The 23681-nt window shown below is 39.0% G+C and overlaps 1 protein-coding gene across 3 annotated transcripts in view; it reads left to right on the forward strand.

The window, feature by feature from the left end:
• Positions 1 to 855: 855 nt before the first annotated feature.
• PLXDC2 (plexin domain containing 2) overlaps positions 856 to 23681 on the forward strand; it is a 410586-nt gene continuing 387760 nt past the window's right edge. For all 3 annotated transcript variants that reach the window (XM_067702751.1, XM_067702757.1, XM_067702766.1), the window contains exon 1: positions 856 to 990. In XM_067702751.1, the coding sequence (XP_067558852.1) occupies positions 879 to 990 (112 nt within the window). In that variant the 5' untranslated portion in view covers positions 856 to 878. The remainder of the gene's footprint in view (positions 991 to 23681) is intronic.

Genomic DNA, 23681 nt, shown 5'->3' on the forward strand with positions numbered 1-23681 from the left:
CTCCCCAAAGTGTGGAGCTGGAGTGCGGGGGAGCGCGGCGGCGGCGGCGCCTCCTCCGCCACCAAACTCCGGGGCTCGGCGGGGCTTGGGGCCACCTCCTCCTTAGCCAGGAGGAACCCTCTCCCGATAGGTTTCAGCCTGACTTTTCCCTCCCCATTTCTTTCTTCTTCCTCTCTCTCTCTCTTTTTTTCCCCAATACATTTTTCCTGCCTTCGGACCTCAGACTGCTGCAGCCCGAGCCTTCCCGGGGCTCAGCTCTGGGGCTGCTCATCCCTCCGGCTGCGAGCAGGGACGCGCGCCCAGCGTCGGGGCGAAGAAAAGAAGAAAAACTTGTCGGAGGGGTTTCGCCATCCCACAGTAACCCCCTTCCCGCAAACCCAAACCTTCCGCGGGGGCCACCCTAGGACTGGGGAAAGTTCCTTCCGAGCCGACAGCCCTCTTGGATTTGGACAGGCACCCGCGCTGGCTGAGGAATTAGATCTGTTTTGAACCCAGTGGAGCGCATCGCGGGGGCTCGGAAGTCACCGTCTACGGGCACCGGGGTGGCGCTGCTTGTGCGGAAGGGAGAGTTTGCCAGCCCCAGCTCAAGTGGCCTTTCGTCTCCGCAATTGTTGTGTGTCTGGGGTGAGGGCTGCGAGTGTCGTGGCAAGTTGTGAAGAGAGACCTGGAGGTCCGGAGAGGACTGCGCTCCCCTCGCCCTTCTTCCTCTTCCCGGTTCCCGGGTGTGAAGTCCCAGAGAAATTTACAAAGGCCTCTGCATCCCGCCGAGACCAGTCCTCAGCGTTCGGCCCCGTTGTCCCCATTCCCAGCGGGAGCCCCGGGGCACAGGGTGCCGGAGAAGTACTGGCGGGGAAGGGGAGGGAGGTCGCAGCAGCGGCATGGCGAGGTTCCCGAGGGCCGACCTGGCTGCTGCAGGAGTTGTGTTACTTTGCCACTTTTTAATGGACCGGTTTCAGTTCGCTGAAGGGAAGCCTGGAAACCAAGTCAATGGTAAGATCCACTTTCGCTTCTTGCTTTTGTGCCCAGCTGAAGACCTCTCTGGCACCCCGTTGTTAACCCACTCCCTCCCCACCTATGCCCTTGGCAAAGTTATTGCAATTGCATTTCGACTAAACTTGGTCTTCTCAAATGGGCAGAAGAATGTTGGCTGGATGAGTAGGGTGGTAGGGACTGGGGGTTATCTTAAGGATTTACCGCTTGCTTCACCTGAGCGGCTGGCAGGGAGTGGTACTGACTCCCCGGACGCGCCCAGAGAGGGCTCTGGGGTTAGAGCAAACCTTACGCTGATACCTCGCCCAGGAGCTGGCAGCCTGGGCTGTGTCCTCCCCGGCCCCTCCTCCTTCTCTGCTGCTGGGGTAAACTAAGGGAGTGCGCGAAGGGGGCGGTAGGGGGTGGACGTGGTGGCAGCCGGAGATTGCAGAGCTCCCCTCTACTGGAGAAAATTCCCTGGGGCCGCACCTTCCTCCCCCCAGGCGATCCCCACCTCTGCTCCCTCTTGCTGTCTGGGGCTGAGCGGGCGCTGGAAGTGGGGCGGGGTGGGTGCGGCGGGACGCAGAGGAAGGAAGGAGGTGGCAGAGGTGGGGCGGGCGCCCCTCTGGAGACCAACCACTGGCTCCATTGTCCTCCGCCGGCCGGCTTCGCAGACAGGCCTGAACGTGCAGGGCCACCTCCGAGTGGCCTGATATTGCCCCCACGCGGAGCCCCGGCCCCGCACGTTCCCAGGGGTGGCTGCTCCAGCCAGGTGCGCGTCCCTCCGGAGCCGCGCCCCGCGGGGCGAGCGCGGAGCCGGCGACGCCGCCCTGGGCGCGCCGGCTCCTCCTGGCGAGGCGCTGCTGAGCCGGAGGTCCAGCTGCCTTCCGCACCCTGCCCACTGTGAACCGGGCGCCTGCTCCCCATTTCTGCCCCCTGGGAAGAAATGGATAGACTTCGAGAGGCGATGAATGAGCAAAGACACTTACAGGGAAAAGAATAAAGGAAATAAAACCTTGCTGATGAGGCTAATCAAGGTTTTGTTTTGTTCTGTTTTAATCCTGAGGAGGGGAAACGGTAAGTGGTTCCTCAGGAAATCTACTGGCGTCCGCAAATGTCAAACCTGCCAGTCGCAGATGGAAGGCTAGGGAGAGCACCTGGGGATTCCAGGTGAGGTGAATCTAGAAGGGAAGTCCTTGAATGAAATGTTACCGAGCTGAGACAGCCGAAACACTGTGTCTGCCCCTGGTGTAAATTCTTATGGAGAAAACACAGATTCTGACTCTGCTCCAATTTATGATTGGAGGGTGTGTGTGTGGTGGGGGACGGGGGGAGGGCAACAAGATGACAACACTTTGAAAGCTGTGAATAAAACGCAAGTTTCCTGGATGTTGATTTGTCTTTATCACATATAATGGGTTCTGCATAGATGGACATAGGTTGTTCTTGACTAGGTATTATTTATATCAATAGATCATACCTTCTGTGTATTTCTCTGCTACATTTCATTGGTAAACAAAAAGACTTTTACTCGTCTGGGAAGCTGCACATTTATTTTAAGAAGTGCAACAGTAGTTTTCATGGGCATCTTCATGAAATAAATAAATGCTTAAAGAAAGCAATTTACTTCTTTCCAAAGGAGGTTAGAGAGGTGCGTGTGCCAAAAATGCATCCCAAGTTGTTTATTTGAAAACCTCTTCGGCACTGGGAGTAAATAATGCATTTACAGTAAAAAAATAAAAGGTCAGCAAATGTTTATTTTTTTCCTGAACTTTTTTCATTAATAATATGTTACTGAGAAAAGAACAATACATACAATAAGTTTACTATTCTGAGTTCTCAAATTGAGGATAAAATTTACTCCACTCTGAAACTGAACAGATAATTAAAAGCCTTTGATCTGGGGAATATGAAATACGTAAATTGTTCAACATAGAGCTGCAGGTATTATAAACCAGTACTTCTGGTGGAAAACTACTCTAGAAGCCCACATCTTTACAGGATTGAGTAAAAAAGGAATAGTTTTATACTTCTCAGCAAATTTTTTGAGATTTATTACAAAATGAAGTAACTTCTTTCCTGGTTATCAGTCTGCATTAATTTTATTAAATAATCTTGGAATTAAATGGTTAGGCTACTGTAATACCTAAAATACAGCAATGAAATGGAAGCAAAAATATAGTTTCCTTTGTAAAATAGTCTAGCTAAAAAGTTCAATACAAGAAATTTTTTAAAAGTCCGACAGTCTTGGAATTCGGCATGTAGCAATCAGGATTTTTTTACAGACATTTTGGCGGGGGTTGGGGGCAGGGGAGTCTGATTTCATAAAGGACATTTTTTATGCATTCCTTTAGAAATGCTGCAGTTCACTTTGTTGCCACCAGAGGGCAGAGAAACCACTAATTTCCTTCCCATTCTCTCCCAAACCTGAGATGAGTGATCCTCAATATTTTCTTTCCTATGTGCAGTATTTTTTGATATTTCAACTTAACATTCGTAAATGAGTGGCAATTTAAAACAATGAGAGTTTATTATATTTCCCATTTTCGTTGAAATTAAATATTTATTCATTTAATATTTATATAGTACTCCCTACATGTAGACTTACACCTTGAATACATTCGTGTGGTGTGATAAGTACAGTGGAAAACCCCAAGTACTCTCTTCCGCATCACTGTTGGCAATTATTAACACGTTGTGGAATTTTCAAGAATATACTTTAAAATTATCTCTCTTGTGATTAAAAGTTCATTATATAGTGAATTTTCTTTTAGGATTGAATGTATTCTATGTATATCTGAAAAGTATTTGCCCACACTAAATAGTATACCTCAACCAATGTTTAGAGAAAAATAAGCTTAGAATAATGTTAAATTTTATAAATCTCAAATCATTTCCATATTGTTACACATTCATCTTTATATCCTGAACTGATTGAAAAACAGTTTAGTAACAATGTCAAAGGAGAAAGATGCAGTCATATCTTGTAGAATTCTAAAATTTAAATCAGGAAAAAAGGCCTAAAATATGTAGTTATATTTTGGCCTGATTATTGCTCTTAAATGTGATTTAATGCAACAAGGAAGTTCGTTACCACTATAGAGAGAGCAATAATAGTTTAGGACCCCAAGGCATTTTCACTTTTTAAACTTTCTAATATTGCCGTGTTCTGGAAACAAGTAGTTTATTTTTAGCAGATCGTTTACATTTAGTTGTTTTTCTAGTTGGATATTTTCCTATTATTTTCTGCTTTCATTAGAGTTAAAAAACTTAGTTTGAAATATTACTAATTTGTGGAGTTTGCTATAAGAGTATCTCTGTTGAGACATACTGTCACTAGTACAAAATTTCTAACTATATGCAGACATACCTGGAGCAAAAGATTAAGACAGAGGGTTAATTCAAGCAAATATCTCTATAAAACGGACATGGGCCAGATTATTAGAAAATCACAGGTTTTTAAAAATCAATGACTCTTGACTGCATACAGAAATTTTTGAAATATAAAATGTGAGAGTCTCTTTCCTTCAGAGGATAGATAGAAGTTGAAGCCTGAGGTTGGGTAAGTTTGGAATGGGACATAACTGTGATCTAGAACACTTAATTCAGAAATAAGGTTTGAAATTCATGGTTGTTTGCAGAGAGATTTGGGATTATTACAGTTAGGACAATTGGTGCATTTCTTAAGTTTGATCTTTGGAAGCAGGTTCTTATCAAGGAGAATGTGCCTGAGTAAAACAGGAATGGAAAATACTGATTTCCTCCCCACAGATTTCATCTCTGCAAGAATCACATACCTTCATGCAGAGATGTAGATACTATGGATTCTTTTCAATAGTTTTGGTTTCAGTTTTTTGCTTCCTAAAAGGTATCTCCTATTGTAGAAACAGTATATTTATGAAGATGAATGAATTGGTCAACTGTGACCATGAGATCTAAAGCCTCGAGTTGGTTCCCCACTACATTCAGTACAGTCTCTTCACCATGGCCATTACCGTGAGGCCTCAGACTGCCTTCCCACCTCCCCCTCCCCTGCGTGTTTTTAACAGTCTTGCCAAATGAGGCTTCTTGATGTTCCCAGAGTGTGACCAGGCGCTACCACCTCCATGCCACGCCTCCTGCCCTTCCTTCCCTAACCCATCTCCACCCATCCACCTTCTACTTTTTCTTACAAACTTATCTCCAGTGACACGGTTCACAAAAGGATGAGGTGTCTCAGAACCCTCCGAGAACTCTAGGCCTTTTTTAAGGCACTGGTTGGACTCTGCTTGGTATCGTAGGAGTTTGTTTCCTTCTCATTTTGGCATCTCTTTTTCATATATTCTTTTAGAACATATCAGGCTCTGCTGTCATTCACTTGTGAATCCCCTGTGGCATCTACCACACAGGCATGCAATAAATAGTTGTCGCACTGACTGAACCGACTGGAATTACAGTGCAAGCTGGACTGTTGACTAGACTGTCACCTTGGGAGACTTTCATACTTCTTGCTCTATTTATGACTTTCTTCCATAAGTAAGATGGCAATGAAAATACAGTGGGCTTCAGAGAACAATAGTTTGAAATGAGAGAATAGGATCCAGAGGCCTGTCATAATGGTTCTGCTGGGTGATATTTACCTTAAACCTTCTGTTAATAGAACTTTCAAAAAGTTCATTCCGCCATTCTGCTATACTTCTGGCTTCTGACTGTATTTTCAGAAACCAGAAGTACTTAATCTAATACCTTAAAGTACAGTGTGTGTATATATATGTATATGTGTGTATGTGTACATAATATGTATATATAGTGGTGGTGCTCTATTTTCAGTGGAGACGAACACTACTAAATAAGTTTAGTTCTTTGTGAAATTACTTTTGAACTGAATTGTGCTTAGGCCGCATGCCATTAACCAGCACTGAAGGTGGCTTTAAAAATATAGTCTCCTAAAACTTGTTATGGTGGCTGTTATTGGGGGAGGTGGTATGGTGCAATGCATTGCACAGTATCTGCTCCCCAAGTAACAGAGAGAGACAGACAGACACAGAGAGAAAGATCTTGTGTCTTAATAACAGATATAGCTGATCTTCTTCTGCACTGGTTTGTTTGCATCTTCTGGACATTATAAATAGTGACCAGAAACATTGCTTTTAAAAAATGTGGTTTTTTTGAAAGCCCACATCCAACAAGTATATAAACCTTCTGGCCTGCATTTTTTGTACTGGTTTACCTGGGTCTTCATCTTATCTCTCCTACTCTCATTTAGCTTTGTCCAGCTTTTCTCCCTTAAAATCTTGTATTTGTTGTAGAGATGGGAAATAAGTAAATAAAAAGCAGTCACCATAATACCTAAGGTTGTATATTACAAAGTTGCTTTTCTGCTTTCTTTGAATCTGACTAACTCCAGTCCTTTGCCTTCATTCTGAGCACATATTTATATTTTGCAGAGCTTTATCTCTTCCCAGTATTCCACTCTGAGAAGTCTTTCTTCTTCACTGAGGTTCACACAGGATGTCTTCCCTCACTATCCTCCAGACAATGATTCTGTTCAACTGAGGAAGTTGCTGCAGAATGACAGGCTAAGTAGTAATGCTTTTACTAAGACAGTTCCTCCCACAATTTATTGTGTCATATATTGCCTGGCCAAATGAACAGAATAATATCTGAGGAGAGAATAGAATATAAAGTATTCTACATTGTATTGTAACCAGACTTTGAACCCATTGCATATTTTTTCTTTGGCTTGTTTTTATCTTGCCTTCTTTAATTAAAAAGGTGGTAAGATATGGATTGATGGTACAGATATGAGTATTTAAATAGAATTAGAGGTCTTGTCAGGAGCCTGTTAAAAACTGTAGATCTGAACATGGGGTCAGAAACGGTGTGACCTTCCTTGAAATACAGACTTGTAATCCCTTCCTCCAGAGGCCAGCCAAACACATCTAAGCAATAGTAACTCTCCTTTCCCTTCCAAATTAAAATCAGCTGTCCTCACTGTTCCTGCCTCAGGCGTTATAGTAGAAAGTGGCCAGTGATTTTGTCAAGAGAGGGTCACAGAGGCAGGGATGCAGAATGACTTCATTTTACTTTTCTGGAATCTTATGACTTAGTTCCCCTCTCTTCCTCCACCTATTATTTTTCACTCATTAACTGGAAAATTTCCCTAGAATACATATTACTCAAGGTCTCATCCTGCTTAGCTGATTGAGGCTATGAGACTATATAGAGAGACTAATGAGAATTTGCCCTGCAGATAAACTGCATAAGAATCAGAATATTTAAAAGCCAATTTTCTACATATTCTACATTTTCTGCATATTCAGTTTTCTACATTTTCTACATATTGGAGTGTTCAGTGGTAGGAGAAGTCTACATAAAACTGATAAATTCTCTCTCAGCTTGCTGCTTGGTAGGTACACCCTGGTTTATTTAGATGAGGATAATGTGTTCTTTGGTCCAGTTGGAGTATGGAGCATTCAACATGCAATGATGTTTTTTAGATAGTAATAATATCCTCTGTGTTTATATGTATCTGTTTGTAGCAGTAGCTCCCAACTTTTTCTCTCTGAAACTGTAATTTGGACCCAATAAAATATTTATTTCCCTAAACCCTAAAAGGGAAGTAAGACAGGCAGAATTTATCATTTTGCAATGTGGAATTCATAAGTAATAATGATTTTCAAGATGTAAAGTAGTCCTGTAGGTGCATTTAGGGTATAGCTCATGCTAAGTCTGTATACATTAACATACATATTTGCATAATTCTCTCCAAGATACAACTTAGACTGCAGCTACCACTGACCCCATGAACCTGATTATTCAATTGGTATATTTTTGTTTGTTTGTTTAAAAGAGCCCATTGACCTTACTGCCGGCATAGCAGTATCTGACTTCTTTTGGTTGCCCCCTCCCCTTCTCCTTTTGTTATCCATTTCCTTCAATACATTGAAAAAGGATCTATGAAGAAATTACATCAGTGTAATCTGCATTGCAAAATATTCATGAAAAAGTATATATGAAGTAATTTTTGCTATACTAACTCATATTTTAAGTGCACATGGGTTCCTGATATTTAAATGAATCCTGTTCTGAACTTTTGATTAAAAAAACCTCTCAATTATTTTGCTAGGCTATAGTTCTATGTTTAAAATTAGCTCTAGTGACTACATATGCATACTTCTTTCAAGAATTATATCATCTGATATTAGCTATTTATTTATATTAAGTGAAGTATAGTTTACTGATATTAGCTATTTTAATTGTGACTTTTTAGTATTTATATTTCCTGGGAATATACACCTATAATTACTTTTTTTTTTTTTTGGTAATTTAGTCCTTTTAGTAGACAATCAACTTGTCCTAACTTTATGTCACTAATTGGTAATCTACATATTTTGAATCTATTTTAGTTTCAATTATTTACAATTTTCTGTATTCCAAGAAACAAGAATTGAACTAAAAGGCATATTGCTGTGTATTTGCATTTTTGTTCTTTGGTTCTTGTTTGTTTGGAGAGGGAATAGAGAGGGTCATTTGAGTTTTTGTCACACGGCAAAAGTTTAAAGAATATTTTAACACCTATTTGAAGGCTCTGAATGCCCCATAAAAATAAAGTTGACTTGTAAGGTTAAAAAAATGCCATTTCACATTTTAGTTTGAAAGTGTTCTTGCTGTATTATAAAGATGTTGCTCAATGTTTTATTTTCATATGCGATATAACATCATAGGATATTGTATATCTTGCATAATATATCTTATCTGTTTTATAATTTGAATTTTAAAATTTTGCATAGTTTTCTAAATGCTTAATTCTTTTATTCAAATTAAATGGATTTTATGAAAGCTTTTAGTTTGATATGAAGTATGTGTAAAAATATTTCCTGTATCAGAATATTATAGTAATATTTGTAAATATGGCAAGACTTGCAAAATATTTATAAATATGTTGTGAAACAATTTTGATTGAGGCTAAATTGTCACTTATTATTTTGTACACATGTATTACATGTAATTGTGTTGCTCTTAATTTTCCCAGTCGATTTATCCCACAATTGATTTATCCAGTCTTCCAGTTATTTTTCCACAATTGGTTTATCCAATATTCCATCAACAAAAAAATCAGTACTTTTTTTTTAATGGAATAGTGGCATGTTATTTTTACTCCCATTTTATTGAGATATAATTGATATACAACACAGTGTAAGTTTAAGGTGTATAGCATAATGAGTTGACTTCCATACATCATGAAATGATGACCACGGTAAGTTTGGAGAACATCCATCATCTCATATAGATACAAAATAAAAGACAAAGAAAAAAACTTTTTCCTTGTGATGAGAACTCATGATTTACTCTCTTAAGAACTTTCACATATAATGCACAGTAATGTTAATTACGTTTATCATGTTGTATATTACATCCCTACTACTTATTTATCTTACAACTGGAATTTGTACCTTTTAACCACCTTTGTCACCATACAAAGATGTTACATTATTATTGACTATATTCCCCAAACTGTACATTTCATCCCTGTGACCCATTCATTTTGTTAACTGGAAGTTTGTACCTCTTCATTTCCCTCGCCTGTCAGTGCCGTTTTGAACATTGGTGCTGTAAATATCCTTGCATGCATCTCTTCATGTTCATATGCGGGACTTCTATTTAGAGGTAGAATTCATGGGTTATTGGGGCTGTGAACGTTCTGCTTTAAAATATAAAACCTGGGATAAGCCCTGGTAGATCTTCCGAGATAAAGTACTTCAAAGATAAAGGCGTGTGGGACCCTGATAATTATCCCTGCGCAGATATCACAGTCTTAATTACTTTAGCTTATAACAAGTCTTTATGTCTGGTGGGACAAAGCTGTCCTCCTTCTTCTTGATCTTCAGAAGTGTCTTGGCTGTTCTACAAGGCTCTTTGCTTTTCCGTATCTATTTTAGAATAAACTTTTCAGGTTTCGCTAAAAACTCTGTTGAACTTTCCATTGAAATCACATTATATCTCAGGGTCATTTGGTAAAGATTTCAATTTTTAAACAACTTGGAGATGATGTAATTTCTTTTCTACAACAGCTAAAAGCCAGAACAAGTACCACTGCGCTTCATAACAAATTGTTAATAGCGGTTTTTTGGCAAGTGACCTTTTTTCATTGAAATGATGTTGAGTGCTAGTGCTGTTTTCCTGATCACATCATGATACTAACCATACATCTAATTGTTTCTTAGGCAATACGAGGGGAAAACGATAGGTTAATTAAAATGAACAACTCAACTAAGGAAAAGAATGTTAATTCCTAACTTCTTAGAAACTACCACAAATGACAGGTGGTTGCTAGGTAAATAAACATGGAAATGACAGTTTTACAGGGTCATTCTAGTAACCTATCTCTGGACCAGCATAGCAGTATAAAGCAAGACTTTAAATTTGCTGCTTCATAAGAATCAGCTCTGATGAGAATGGTGAAATCGTCTGGATTTAGGATTCTCCTTCGTGTTTGCTCTTTAGCTAATTAATATCAATTCCATGGCCGATCTACATTGAACGAGAGTACACTTTACAAATTGCTACCATTTAAAGGTAATAGATTTATGATTTTATTTAGACTGTAGGCATTTATAAATTAAAGGTTTATAATTTGCTTGATTTGAAATTCCTAACTTCATCTCTGTCTCAGCACAGTTTATAAGTGGCCATTGCTCTGAACTCATGCATACTGATTTGGATAGTTTTTAATCAGGAGTAAATGGACAAGCCAGGCAGGCTGTTTCATTTCTTTGTTATTTAACCTTCGTTATCTTTTTTAACATCTGTGTTCATTTCAGATATTTTTAAAAACAAGCATGATTCAAAGTCATTTGCAGATGATAGTCTCATTGTCTGGACATTGCAAAACAGCTTTCCGCAGGAAGCCAGATTTGTGCAATCTCAGTTTTGTCAAGCTGTTTTTAGAAGAGCCGTTTGTAAAATAGGCACAGCCAATAAGAAGCTGATTTTTCTGAAACCAAGACCTGATGTCTGACTTGAGACTGCCTTTCTGTATCCCCAGTTCCCTTATCCTCGCTCTGGCAGGCACCATCATTTCTAGCCTAGTTCATTTCAACAGCTTCCCACCTTCCCTCCAACATAGTCCTGCTGGAATCCCTTCTTCATTCCATGGCCTGAAAGATCTTTCTGAAATGAAGATCTGTGTCACTCCTCTGCTGAAAATACCTTCCTGTCTTCCTAAGGGTCTCGCCCTAGAGGTCAAAGCCCTCAGTAACCTGGTCCTGGCTTACCTGTCCAGGTTCAAATGCATCACTTCCTCCATTATACTCTCCCAAGTTTCCCATACTCTCTTTCCCCAAGAAACTGCACCTGCCATTCCCTCCTCTTGGAGCACCCTTTCCTCCTCTTCTTGGCTATTTGTCCTTCAGGTCTCAGCTTCATCTTGATTTTCAGCATTATTGAATCATTTCTCAGTGTTTCTCTGCCAGGTCCACGTCTGAGATGAGTACCTTGCCAAAGTGCACTCTACACCTCTTCATCCTGTCACTTACCGTCAGTGGTGTAACAGCCCTGCCTGCACTGGACTGTGAGCTGCCCAGGACAATAGGCTGTATGGGACTGATCACCACTGCATCACTAGCTCCAAATACAGGGAGCCCTCTTTGAAAAATCGTAGAATGGAGGAATCTGGTCAGTGTTCCACTTGGTATGATGGTACTACGTTTGTTCAGATTTATCACTCAGGCAAAGAGTTTTGTTTGTACCTTATTTCTACATATTTCTTTGGGCAGAATTTCTCAGTCATAATTTCTTTAACATGATACCTGAGATTTAAATGCCCATAATTAAAATGTGTAGAGAAACCAGAGACTGAGTGACTTCAGAGTAAGGGAATTTGTCACATGCGTTTGTGAAGAACTGAGAATTCATTTACAAATGGTGGTTTAAGAATGATCAAGTCACACAGTAAGCTGGGAAGGACAGAGAAAGGGATACTTTAATGATTTATAATCCAAAAACTTGAATTGTCTGGTAAAGTATTAAAATACATTCATTTGTTTCCTTGGAGAGAATTCCATAGTTACAAAAAAGATGTATGGATAAACAATGAATGAAATAGAAATTAGAGACTGAACTATGAAATTTGCATGAACAGCTTTCCAGGTATTTCAAAGCTAAAGATGCAAACTGGGAAATGTTCCCTGAAATTAGATACTTACAAGAGTTCCAGATACAAACCACTGGGCGGCCTTTGAAACATTTTTTCAGCGAAAGAGTCTTAAATGTCTCTTAATACTGCATACATCATAGCTTTTGTCAGGTCATTAATCTGTACCCAGAATGTGAGTTAACCCATTGATGTGAGTTAAGTCTTTCTGAGGTCTTGAACATGACCTACTTGCTGAAGTTTTAGTCAGAATTTTTCATATACTCAACGACTTGTATTTGTTACTCTCCAAGCACATTTTTCTCACCTTGCCTTTTTATTTATTGCTTCTCTAGAAACACTCTCCCAAGCTCTTCCTATATTCCACATTAATTTTATGGAGTGAACATCTAATAGTGTCATCTGCTCAGTATCTCTTACCCCCTTCTTCTGGTAACAGTACCTTCTCATTATTTGGGAATGTTCAGTCTTTTAGAAACAGCACCTCACCATCATTTAGGAATGTCATCTGTCTGACTCTATGTTGTTCACCTGGGCCTTTTATCATAATGTCATGCTTCTCCAGACAGTTCAGCATGTGTCCCAAAGGTGGATACTCATAATAACCTTTCATCTTGGACCTCAGGCCAATTAATTCTTGCCTAAATGTTATCTACACATTCTAGAAGAGAGAGGGTCTTTTTAAAAAAATTATTCTGGGGGTTGCTGCGTTGGGAAGATATACATTTAAAGCCATCTACAGATAGTCTTAGACTTTCTGATAGCATAAAGCAGAAAATTACTGTTTTTAGTTGAGATGTATTACTTGCCACTGAAAGAGTCTTGTTTTCAATTATATTGTCACAGTTTTCAATTATATTTTTATGTGAATAATTATTTGATTAAGGACTATTTCTCCTACTAGATTGTAAACTCTGTGAGTGCAGGAACCCAGTTTGTTGTACTTTTTTGTTTTCTTAGCACCTTTCAGAGTGTTTGGAATACAGAAGGTACTCGATAAGTATTTGTTAAATGAAATTTTTAAGTAAGTTCATTTGGGAGGTGTCCTTTCAGTGACCGTTGAAATAATTCAGTGCTTAGACATTAGGTGAGATTTATCAGATGAGTCAGAAGTTGCGACTGCAATCGATTTTTCCCTGTTGGTTTTCTTAACTAATTTTTTGTCCCTTTCTCATTTTACAAATTAAATTCTCTTATCTGGGTCTTATTTTTCTACTCTTTCTTCATGTTTAATTTGGTGTCTTCCTTTTATTTTCCCTGCAGTTCCTATTATTTTATTTTCCTTATGGATCTAGATATACATTCCAGGAAGTAGAAAGGAGAAAACCTTAACATGTCATAGCTTTTGTCAGCCCATTAATCTGTACCCAGGATTAAGAGGCAAAAAAGTGTTAAGCAGAAAATAGTTGATCCATGGCCAATTATTCATTTTATTTTTATTTTTTAAAAAATTTATTTATTTATGGCTGCATTGGGTCTTCGTTGCTGCATGCGGGCTTTCTCTAGTTGAGACAAGCAGGGGCTACTCTTCGTTGCGGTGTGCGGGCTTTTCGTTGCGATGGCTTCTCTTGTTGCAGAGCACAGTCTCTAGGCACGTGGGCTTCAGTAGTTGTGGCACGCGGGCTCAGTAGTTGTGGCTCGCGGGCTCTAGAGTGCAGGCTCACTAGTTGTGGCGTGCAGGCTTAGTTGCTCCACAGCATGTGGGATCTTCCCAGACCAGGGATTGAACCCGCGTCCCCTGCATTGGCAGGCAGATTCTTAACCACTGTGCCACCAGGAAAGTCCCATTTTATTTACTTAATACTTTTTTATTGGGATTTTCCAGATCATTAAAAATTTAAAAAGAAAACAAGAATGGTAAGATTATATTTCAGCATAACACCAAGCATATAGTAGCTTCTCAATTTAAACTTGGTTGACTTACTTATTGAATAAAGGCCCGCAAAGTCTGTTTTACTTCTAATTTTAAAATTCATTGGCTCATTCCTCTATCTATTCACTTATTCAATAAGTAATCAATTTTTAAAAAAGTGAATGGAGGAATAAACCAATGTCTTTATTAGAAGTGAAATAGGCTTGTGTAGGTTAATTGGAAACCTAGCCATTCTATCTCACATTCTTACCTGTAAGTTGGGGACTGCCATATGTTACACATTTATGTGTGATGCATGCTTAAAATATATGACATTTCCATGATATGATTGAAATCCATTTATAAAGTTCTGTTCGCCTAGTAGTTTTCATATTAGTTCAGCTGTTCCTCCAATGGGATAATTTTAGTTGGAAGATATTTTTGTCCAATCGGTTTAATTTCATAATTCACTGTTTTAGATAAAAGTAAAAAATGGTTTCTATTCTTAAGTGATGTGATCTACAGGGAAACACGGACATGGACATAGCAGGAGGCTAGTAGGAGAACTACGGCAAGGGTCTGGCAGGGGTGGGCTTGGGGGAAGGCTCTCTCAGGGAGACAGCATCTGATTGCCTTACGGTTGTTAAAGGAAGCTTCTGATGCCAGACAGCCGTGGCTTGGGTCCAAACCTTGGCTCACCGTTCACCAGTTGAGTGGCCTTGTACGAAAATATTAACTCCTGGAGCCTCCATTTCTTCATCTGTAATAAGGGAGCAGAATTACTTATCTGCAGTGACAAATTTCTGTTCTCTGCAGGTTTGGTGGGGTTGCCACAGAAATATAAGGAAGTGTGGAAGCAGTAGGTTGAGGGAAGACTGTAAACAAGGGGAAAAAAGTAGGGCAGAGCCAGGGAAGGAGTTCTCCGCAGAATGGTGAGCAGACTGAGGAGGCTTTCAGCACTAATTTAAGATACTAACTACCGAGGTACCCGTGTTTCCAACTGCCTGAGATAAAACCATGTCATCTTTGGTACAGTAATAATCACACACAGTGGTACTGTTGCAGGTGTAGGAAGAATTAAGGCCAGTTAGCACTTTTGATGGCCACGTGAGCCTCAGATGGCATGTAGAGGCCCCTCGAACGGGCTTCGACCTGCAGGGCTAGGTCCTGGAATACAAAGCACTGCTCTTTTTCTCAGTCCTCCCTTTCGCTCAGCCGTAGCCTAGGGGAGGCTTTGGATTTGAATAACATCATTCCAATAAAACGTACATTAAAAGAACACCCAAAGGATTTATTTTTACCAAACTCATGTTGTGTAAAGTGAGATGAAGCTCCCAGAAACAGTTTTCTTTTCTCGGCCTGGGCCGAGGACCCGAAATAAAATTCTACTGTGTCATCTACTTTGAAGCAAGAAAATAATTCCTTGACCTTATTAACATACTTGCTTCTAGGGATAAATAAACTGCTGTATAAGATCACACAACTCCCTTGGATGAGTGACCAGTTAACTTTTTTGGACTGCGACGTTCTATTTATGAAGAGACCCAAAATGCTACGTGTGTCTTAGTGAATTTATCTGAAAAGGTAAGCAATATATGTGTAAGAGCCTGACAGCTATCCTAAGATTTCATCAGTGAATGGAAGATAAGAAATGTCAAAATAAGAAATGAATAAAACCCTTTAAATATTCAGAGTTCCCTGAGCAGTTCTATTTAGCATTTTTCCACAGAACTACATGGAGGCCTTTGGTGTTTTTGTCAGGACAGCCCTACATGCATGGGCGGAAGAAGTGGACACACTCATGGTGCTATTTGAGAGCCGTGGAACAACTCCTTGTTCCTATACTACTGTCGCCTACACTAGTGTGTCAGTGGCCGTTGACTTCAGAGAGTCATGTTTTGGGTTGAGGTCATGTGTCTTGGAAACTATCAGTATTAAAAGGAGGAGCAATGGTCACCGACGGTCTTTCTGTTTGAAACCTTGTGGAACAGAGGTGGTAAAGAGACAGTGTCCAGGTTCAAACAGACCAGACAGGCAGGCCCCTGGTTAGACCAACAACAGCAAGAAGTCATTAAGAGTGTGTGTGGGCATGTGCATGCCTGTGTGTGTGTGTGTGTGTGTGTGTCTGTGTGTGTATGTAAAGGTGTAGGGGTTACAGAGGCAGAGATACAGGAATGCCAAAGGGGGCCTGAGAGAGAATTGCTAAAGAGAGGTGGGTGGGCTCTGAGGACCAAACCAATATACGATGTCTCTGTGCGTGTGTAGGGCATAGTGCTTAGGGCACCATTTTAATACATGTCTGCTGTTACAGTGTTCGCTCATATAATCAAATGCCCACTTGCGTGTCTAGAATAGGTGATGTAATGCTTTGTTAATCTATAAAATAATTAAAACAGCACAAATTTTTGATATTTTACGTATTTTTTGTTAACTTTGGCTCTGTAGTGTTTTCTAACACGTAATAATAAATACAGCATTTTAAATTTGTAATCAAGTATATTTAAATCCAAATAAAAAAGACAAATCAGCTTGTTAGCCTCCTTAACTTAATGGAGGTTTTGAAACAGTTTTGAGAAGTGTAAGCTCAAATGACCTTAAGTCAATTATTTAATCCTATAGAGCAAAGATTGAAATATTAGACTGATATAAAACAACTCAACTCGCAGCTTCCATCACTACCAGAGGGTCCTCTGTGAGGTCTTGTCACAGTCCCTTGCCCTTTTTCTGAGTTCCTGCATATGTATTGGGCGCACCTGTTAATCTGCTGATCAGTTGTACATTTCACTTAATAATTGCTGCCTAAGTCTTGTTTCTCTGGCGTTTGCTCACCATTTTGCAAGGAGGGACGCAGGCATCCAGCCGAGTCAGTACTTGTGAACTGATATACTTTTCCCTAACCCTGGAGGTTAAGGGACTCTATATTCTTCCGTTTTCAACAATAGCAGTTTGGAAAGAGTGAACTGCAGAGCTGACTTTGGTTTGCCCGCTGCTGGTTCTTTCTCCTGTTCTGCCTGTGGGCACTCCTGTAGTGGGCAGAGGTGTCCCCTCCCACCACGTGCTGGGTCTGGGTCACAAGTGGAACCCATGAGTGGTGCTGATTGGTAGCCAGGATGAGGGAGTCAGATATGGATCTCAACTCAGCCCCACCATTTCTTGGGCTGTCAATTGAGCACCAGCTTCATTGTTCTTCTTAGTTTCTTTCAATAATGCACCAAAGGGTTATTGGAAGATTTAAACGAATAATGTATGCAGACCACTAGCTTTTTTTTAAAGACTACTAGCTTTTGATATAACCCACAACTACAATAATAATAACAACAATAATAGCATCTAATTTAATAAAGTTAGGACTCTTATCAGCAAATGAAATCTAGCTTGTCTCTGCCTTTCTAGTCAGACTTCCTCTGCTTGCCTGGTCCACATGGCAGGACACACAGTGAGTCGCATCTTCAGGCCTCAGCCACTGTGGACCACTCCGGAAGGGCTTAGCCTGATATATTCCCAGTCTGGAGTTTAAAAGTCCTGTCAAAGGACTTCCTCGACCACCTCAGGGCCATGGCACCGTGGCCAGGAGGCCGGGTTCCGTTAAACTTTACCTTTGTATAATATGAATGAAATCACAGCGCTCCCTTGTTTAAAGCCTTCCAATGACTTTCCATTGAAGTAAGTGTACAATCCAGTCTCTTTCCCATGGCCCACAAGGCCCTGTGTGAGCAACACATCCCAAGCCCTGCTCCGCCTACCTGTTTGATCTCATCACAAACCACAGTGTTTATTATTCACTTCCTCTCATGCAGGATATGCTTCCCATGCAGGTCCTCCTGTTTCCTTTTTGTTACTCAGGTCTCAGTTCACATGTCATCTTTTAATAGTGGTCTTGCAGACCACCCAGCAGACAGTGGCCACTCTCTGAAATTACCTTTTTATTTTTCCTCCATTAAAACATTTGTTTCTTTATCTTTTCCACATAATGTTCTCTCTGTTGCCATTAGATGGCAGGGACCTGGTCCACTGTTTGTTGCTGGATCCTTAGCTCAGGGCTTGGCACACTGCAGGTTCTCAACCACTTTTCATTTTAGGAACGATCTCTCTTCTTGCAATGCAGATGGAGCCAGACTGGGATTAGGGGCAGCTCCATTTCGGGAAGGAGAAGAGAGGATGGTTTGGGTAGGCAAACCAAAGGGCCACTACACACTTACGTGGCACTTTAACCCTAAGAAGAATTTTACCATATAATATTTCATTTAATCGTCACACCCACATCGATATTTTCCCCTAAATTTTAAAATTGTGGTAAAATACACATGACATAAAATTTACCATCTTAACCATTTTAAGTGTACAGTCCAGGGGTATTAAATACATTTATAATGTGATCACCACCATCCATCTCCGTAATTCCTTTCATCTTGTTAAACTGAAACTCTGTACCCATTAAACATTAACTACTGATTTTCCACCCCCAGACCACCATTCTACTTTCCGTCTCTATGGTTCTGACTATCCTGAGTACTTCATATAAGTGGAATTATACAGATTTGTCTTTATCTTTTGTGACAGGCTTATTTCACTTTGCATGACTTCCTCAAGGCTCATTTGTACTGTAGCACGTGTCAGAATTCCCTTCCTTTTTAATGCTGAATAATATTCTATCATATGAAATTCCGATTTTGCATATCCGTTCACCCATTGATGGACATTTGGGCTACTTCCATGTTTTAGCTATTGTAAATAATGCTGCTATGAACTTCTTCCCAGTAAGGGAATAGAAGGTCCAGGAGATGAAGAGACTTGTCTAAGATGACACAGATAGTGAGAATAGGTAATGAAACTATGATTCCAAAGTTCAAACTTGGTCTTCTTTCTGCTGTGCCACGGACAGTTATTAGTGAACTTTCTCTCTAACCTGTTCCAATTATTTGTGTAAATTTGTGTTCTTGATCATAGTCGAGAAATTATAATTTTCTTGATTTCATATATCCTTAGGTGAACTTTATCTAATTTTTACTATATTAGTATTATAAAACCAATAGCTTATACCATTTACTTTATAACCTTTTACTCAGGAGCGTAGATATTTTTTGTTCCAAGTAAGCCTTTTCCAATAAAGAGGTTTACTTATGACATCAATTAAGATTATTATTCACTAAGGATACTGATTGTCTTTGGCTTAGTATTTTTAAAAATTGGTAAAAACGTATTTATCTTTTATGTGCATTTTTTACACTGTAAATTTACTCGTTTCCTTCAGTGATTCTTCATATCCAGAATGGAGAGCAAAATGCAGATGACTCTAGAAAATACAAAAGCCTTCAATTACTCTAGGAGGTTTTTTTTTTTAACCATTAACTACATAATTCAGCTATCTACATGCTGCATTTAACGCTGGTGACAAAATTTTGTTATCATTGTTCTGTTTTGGATTTCCAGTGTTAAGATGTATACAATCACAGCTTGTTCAAATAGCTCCATTTGAATTATACTTAATTGGAATTTATATTCAAGGTCATTTTGTAATTGGGATCCTAGGATAAGTTAATATGATGTAATTGCTGATTTTTACAATCTGTTCGTTGATTAGAAAAGTGGTGACAAATGCAAACTGGATTGTGGAGATCACTAGTGAATTCTGATGACTCCTGATGTTGTAAATTTAAGCTAAATCTCCTCATAACCAGTGCTTAAGATCTGCTACCTTCAACTTAGAAACAAAGTAGAAAAGTCTAGACTCAGCTCACAGGGGCCTGAAAGATCTGGCCTGCATTTAATTCCCAGTCCCATAATTTACTAATCCTGTGATTTTGGTAACATTGCTTCACCCTCAGTTCCTTGCTTTTCTCATCTGTAAAATTGCAGTGATAGTGCTCACCTCAAGATATTTGTGAAGATTAAAATTTAAAGTATGGAACATTCTTAGAACCCAGTCTGGGGGATAGAAATTTGCCACAAATGGTAGATGTTACAGATATTCACGTAAATTAGTGTGCTCTTCCGAATGTAGACTTTGGACATATATCCATTTACTTTTTTGTCACAAGTTAAGGTTAAGTATGTATTAGTATTTTATGATAACAGCTTGAACCAGTCTGCTTCCATTTGCTTAAAAACAGTCATTCAGATCTTCAAAAAGTCTAAAATTTCATAGGGTTTGAGTAGATCAGGCCGTAGAGTTTTTTCAAAATGATTCCTGTTAGAGAGAAATAACTGAAAACAAACGCAGGAAGTTGAGATGACTTTCAGAGGTCCCAACGCTAGTCATAGAGGCAGGATCAGACCTAGAATATTCTTTCTATTATATAGTTATTAAGCTAAATTTAACACTATAACTTAGCAAGTTCACAGGTCCAAGACCGAGTTCCCTGAATAGTTAACTTTGATAATAAAGATAAACACAATTTATTGACAAATTGCACTTCATTATGCCTTGAGCAACAATATATACATTTTATTCCTTGCTCTTTCATAAAGGACCTTATCATTTATATGGCATCATAAAATTATTGAAAATAAATTACTTTGAGAAAGAGTTGCCCTATCCTCATAATATACCATATATCACATATATAATATCATATGGCTGAAGAGAATTTTGTGAGGAGCACATATAATTGGTATACAATTTCATTTTTATTTTGGTGAAGCACTGAGCATTACTTATTAGATATATACCATCCATGTCATCGCTATTATCAAAGAACTGATTATGACAGGGAAACAGATGTCAGAAAGCAATTACACTAATAACAACATGATTACTGCCACCAGTTTAATTGTAGAAACCTGCCTGGAATTCTTACAAAGCAAATAATTTTCCTCAGCTGCATAGAATAGGCACTGATCTCTTTCCCTTTCCCCTCACAATTTAAAAGAAAATGTGCATTAAACCATTTTTGATTAGATGTACCAAATAATAACATCAGCTATCGAATCCTTCTCTAAATATCAGATCTTTTTCAAAGTAATTTAATTATTTTCCAAAGCATACTTTCACAGATGGTGGGGTTTTTTGTTGTTTTTGTTTTTTTAATGGTTTGTTTGTATTTATTTGACCAAGATTACAGTTTTTGTGTGCATTATGACAGAATATGTCATGCTCATTCTTTATTTTCTAGCTTACGTAAGTTTCTACCTTGTTTCTCAGTATTGTCTCTTTTTGTTTTTTTACCTTTTCTCACTAAATTACAGTATTTTAATATTTTGCGCTTTTCCTTATTTCTTCCAAGTTATAAAAGCAATCCCTACTATAGATATTTTAGAAAATACACAGCAGTACACAGAGGAAAAACCTTGCCCATTACTCAGTGGTCCAAAATGACCAATATTAGAATTTGTGTTTCTTTCTGTTTTTCGTTTTTTTTTAAAAAAAAATCCTTATGTATCTATCCATCTATTCTGGCTCCACCACTTACTAACTGTAGACTCAGACAGTTAGACCTCTGTGCCTTACTTTTCTCATTTATAAAATGGGAATAATAACAACCCCTACCTCATAGGATGACTTTGAGGATTAAATGAATTAATTCACATAAAGTGATTAGCAGAGGGCCTGGCACATAGTAAACTCTCAACAAATGCTAGTGATTTGTATTCCACATTGCTTATTTATATCTTATTTGCCTGTACTGTTAGTGTATACATTATAAAAGAGAAACAAGATAGAAATGAAAAGGAACAAGACACCCTAATGGATGGTCTGCCGTGCTCCACATTGGAGACCACTTGCGGTAGGACATTGAAAATTTTCAGGGAGGATAAATGATAATATTTACAGATATCTTCAGATGCTACATTTACTTTGAAATTTCAGATTTGGGGTAGGACTCCACAAAGTTATTTTGAAAATTTGGTACTCTCTAAGTGTAACTTATGTCTTACTGAAAGAAAATGGGATTTAAGGCATCTTATGATGCTTTAGTTTGAAGCCTCTAAAATAACCACAGGCATATAGCAGCAGGTTTAAACGCTGGGATTATTTTTCAGAGTGCAGCTAAATTCACCCATATCCCACCCCTGCTCCTTCATAAAAGTTTCCTGACAGTTGCAGCCCCCAATATCCTTGCTCTCTCGATTTCTCTTTTGTTCTACCTACTTGAACTTTGACCATTTAACTGCCTCATTTTTCCACCTGTGTACATCACAGCATAATATCTTTAATAAATAACATGCAGGCTGACTTCAAGTGTACTGAAATCTAGAGCTTAGAGATGACCTTCAAAACCCAAGTTGTTAGAAGCTCTTCTCTAGGTTGAGCAAGGTGAATTTGAAGGTAGCTTAATATGTTACAAATTTAAAAGAAGGCCATAGATTGAAACTTTCAAACAGGCTTTTTTTTAAAAAAAATTTATTTATTTATGGCTGTGTTGGGTCTTCGTTTCTGTGTGAGGGCCATCTCTAGTTGCAGCAAGTGGGGGCCACTCTTCATTGCGGTGCGCAGGCCTCTCACTATCGTGGCCTCTCTTGTTGCGGAGCACAGGCTCCAGACATGCAGGCTCAGTAATTGTGGCTCATGGGCCCAGTTGCTCCGTGGCATGTGGGATCTTCCCAGACCAGGGCTCGAACCTGTCTCCCCTGCATTGGCAGGCAGATTCTCAACCACTGCGCCACCAGGGAAGCCCTCAAATAGGCTTTTAATGGATATCTTTTCAAAGTTGTGCATTCTTAATAATGTATACCATAAGTAGTGCCCTTTCTTCTTTGTTGCATAAAGTCTTTCCATCCTCTATCATGTTTACATTACCTGATACAATGTAAATAAATCTGAAGAAGTAATTTTTCCAAAGCAGTGCAGAGCTGAGGTATAAGTATATTGAGTTGTTATTAGAGAGAGAATTTTCCCAAGTAGCTTGACTTAAAAAAAGTTTTTATTCTGTATGGTATGTGCTCCTTCTTAGTAATGCTTTTTACTTATGACACTGTTTTTCTGTAAAACTCACTGAACTTTTAATGTCCATATAGTTATGTATTATTTCTGCCATGGTTTGAGGGTTTTGATTTCCCACCAATGTTGTTTTAAATCATAATAGCACAATTAACTTATTTATGAATATTGTTTGAAAATGAAACGTTCGTGTGGTAAATATGGGGGGCTGCTGCATTTTAGAGGATGAAAGTTGCATTTAAATATTTTTTTTATGTTTCACAAATTAAAACTAATGTTTTAAATTGATAGTTATTCAATACTTTATCCTCATTTTCTATATTTGCAAAATTTCTTCTGAATTTCAAAGAGTCAACTGCTGTTATGTCCAGAATGTCTCCATAAGAACTCCATCCATGGGTACTGCTAAGGACTTCTTACTAAGATATTTTCTAGGAGAGAAAAAGTTAGAAAACCAAGAAGAGGGAAACATAGGGGAAAAAGTAAATAAAGAACAGATAAGGCAGAAAGATAACAGATTTGTATACACAGAAGACAGAGGTCCCAACATAAATTGCCTCAGTTTCTCTCTTCTAGAGTATTTTACATGATTGTGAAGAGCAAAAGCACAATTTAGGAATACATCTGATTCTTGGTGAAACAGGATTAACATCATAGCTTATTTTGTAAATTTATTCTTGAACCAATGTTTTCTACAGCTGTGGATAGAGACTTTCAGTCAAAATTACTAACTAACAAAATTACTAACATCTTGCCTTAGAAGGTGAGAGAGGAAAGGGGAATTAAACTATTTTCATGGGTGCTCGCTGAAGTCTATGCATGCCTGGCTTTGACTAACTCAGTCAAAT

The sequence above is a fragment of the Pseudorca crassidens genome, chromosome 1 (assembly GCF_039906515.1).
Source record: "Pseudorca crassidens isolate mPseCra1 chromosome 1, mPseCra1.hap1, whole genome shotgun sequence".
Lineage (NCBI taxonomy): Eukaryota > Metazoa > Chordata > Mammalia > Artiodactyla > Delphinidae > Pseudorca > Pseudorca crassidens.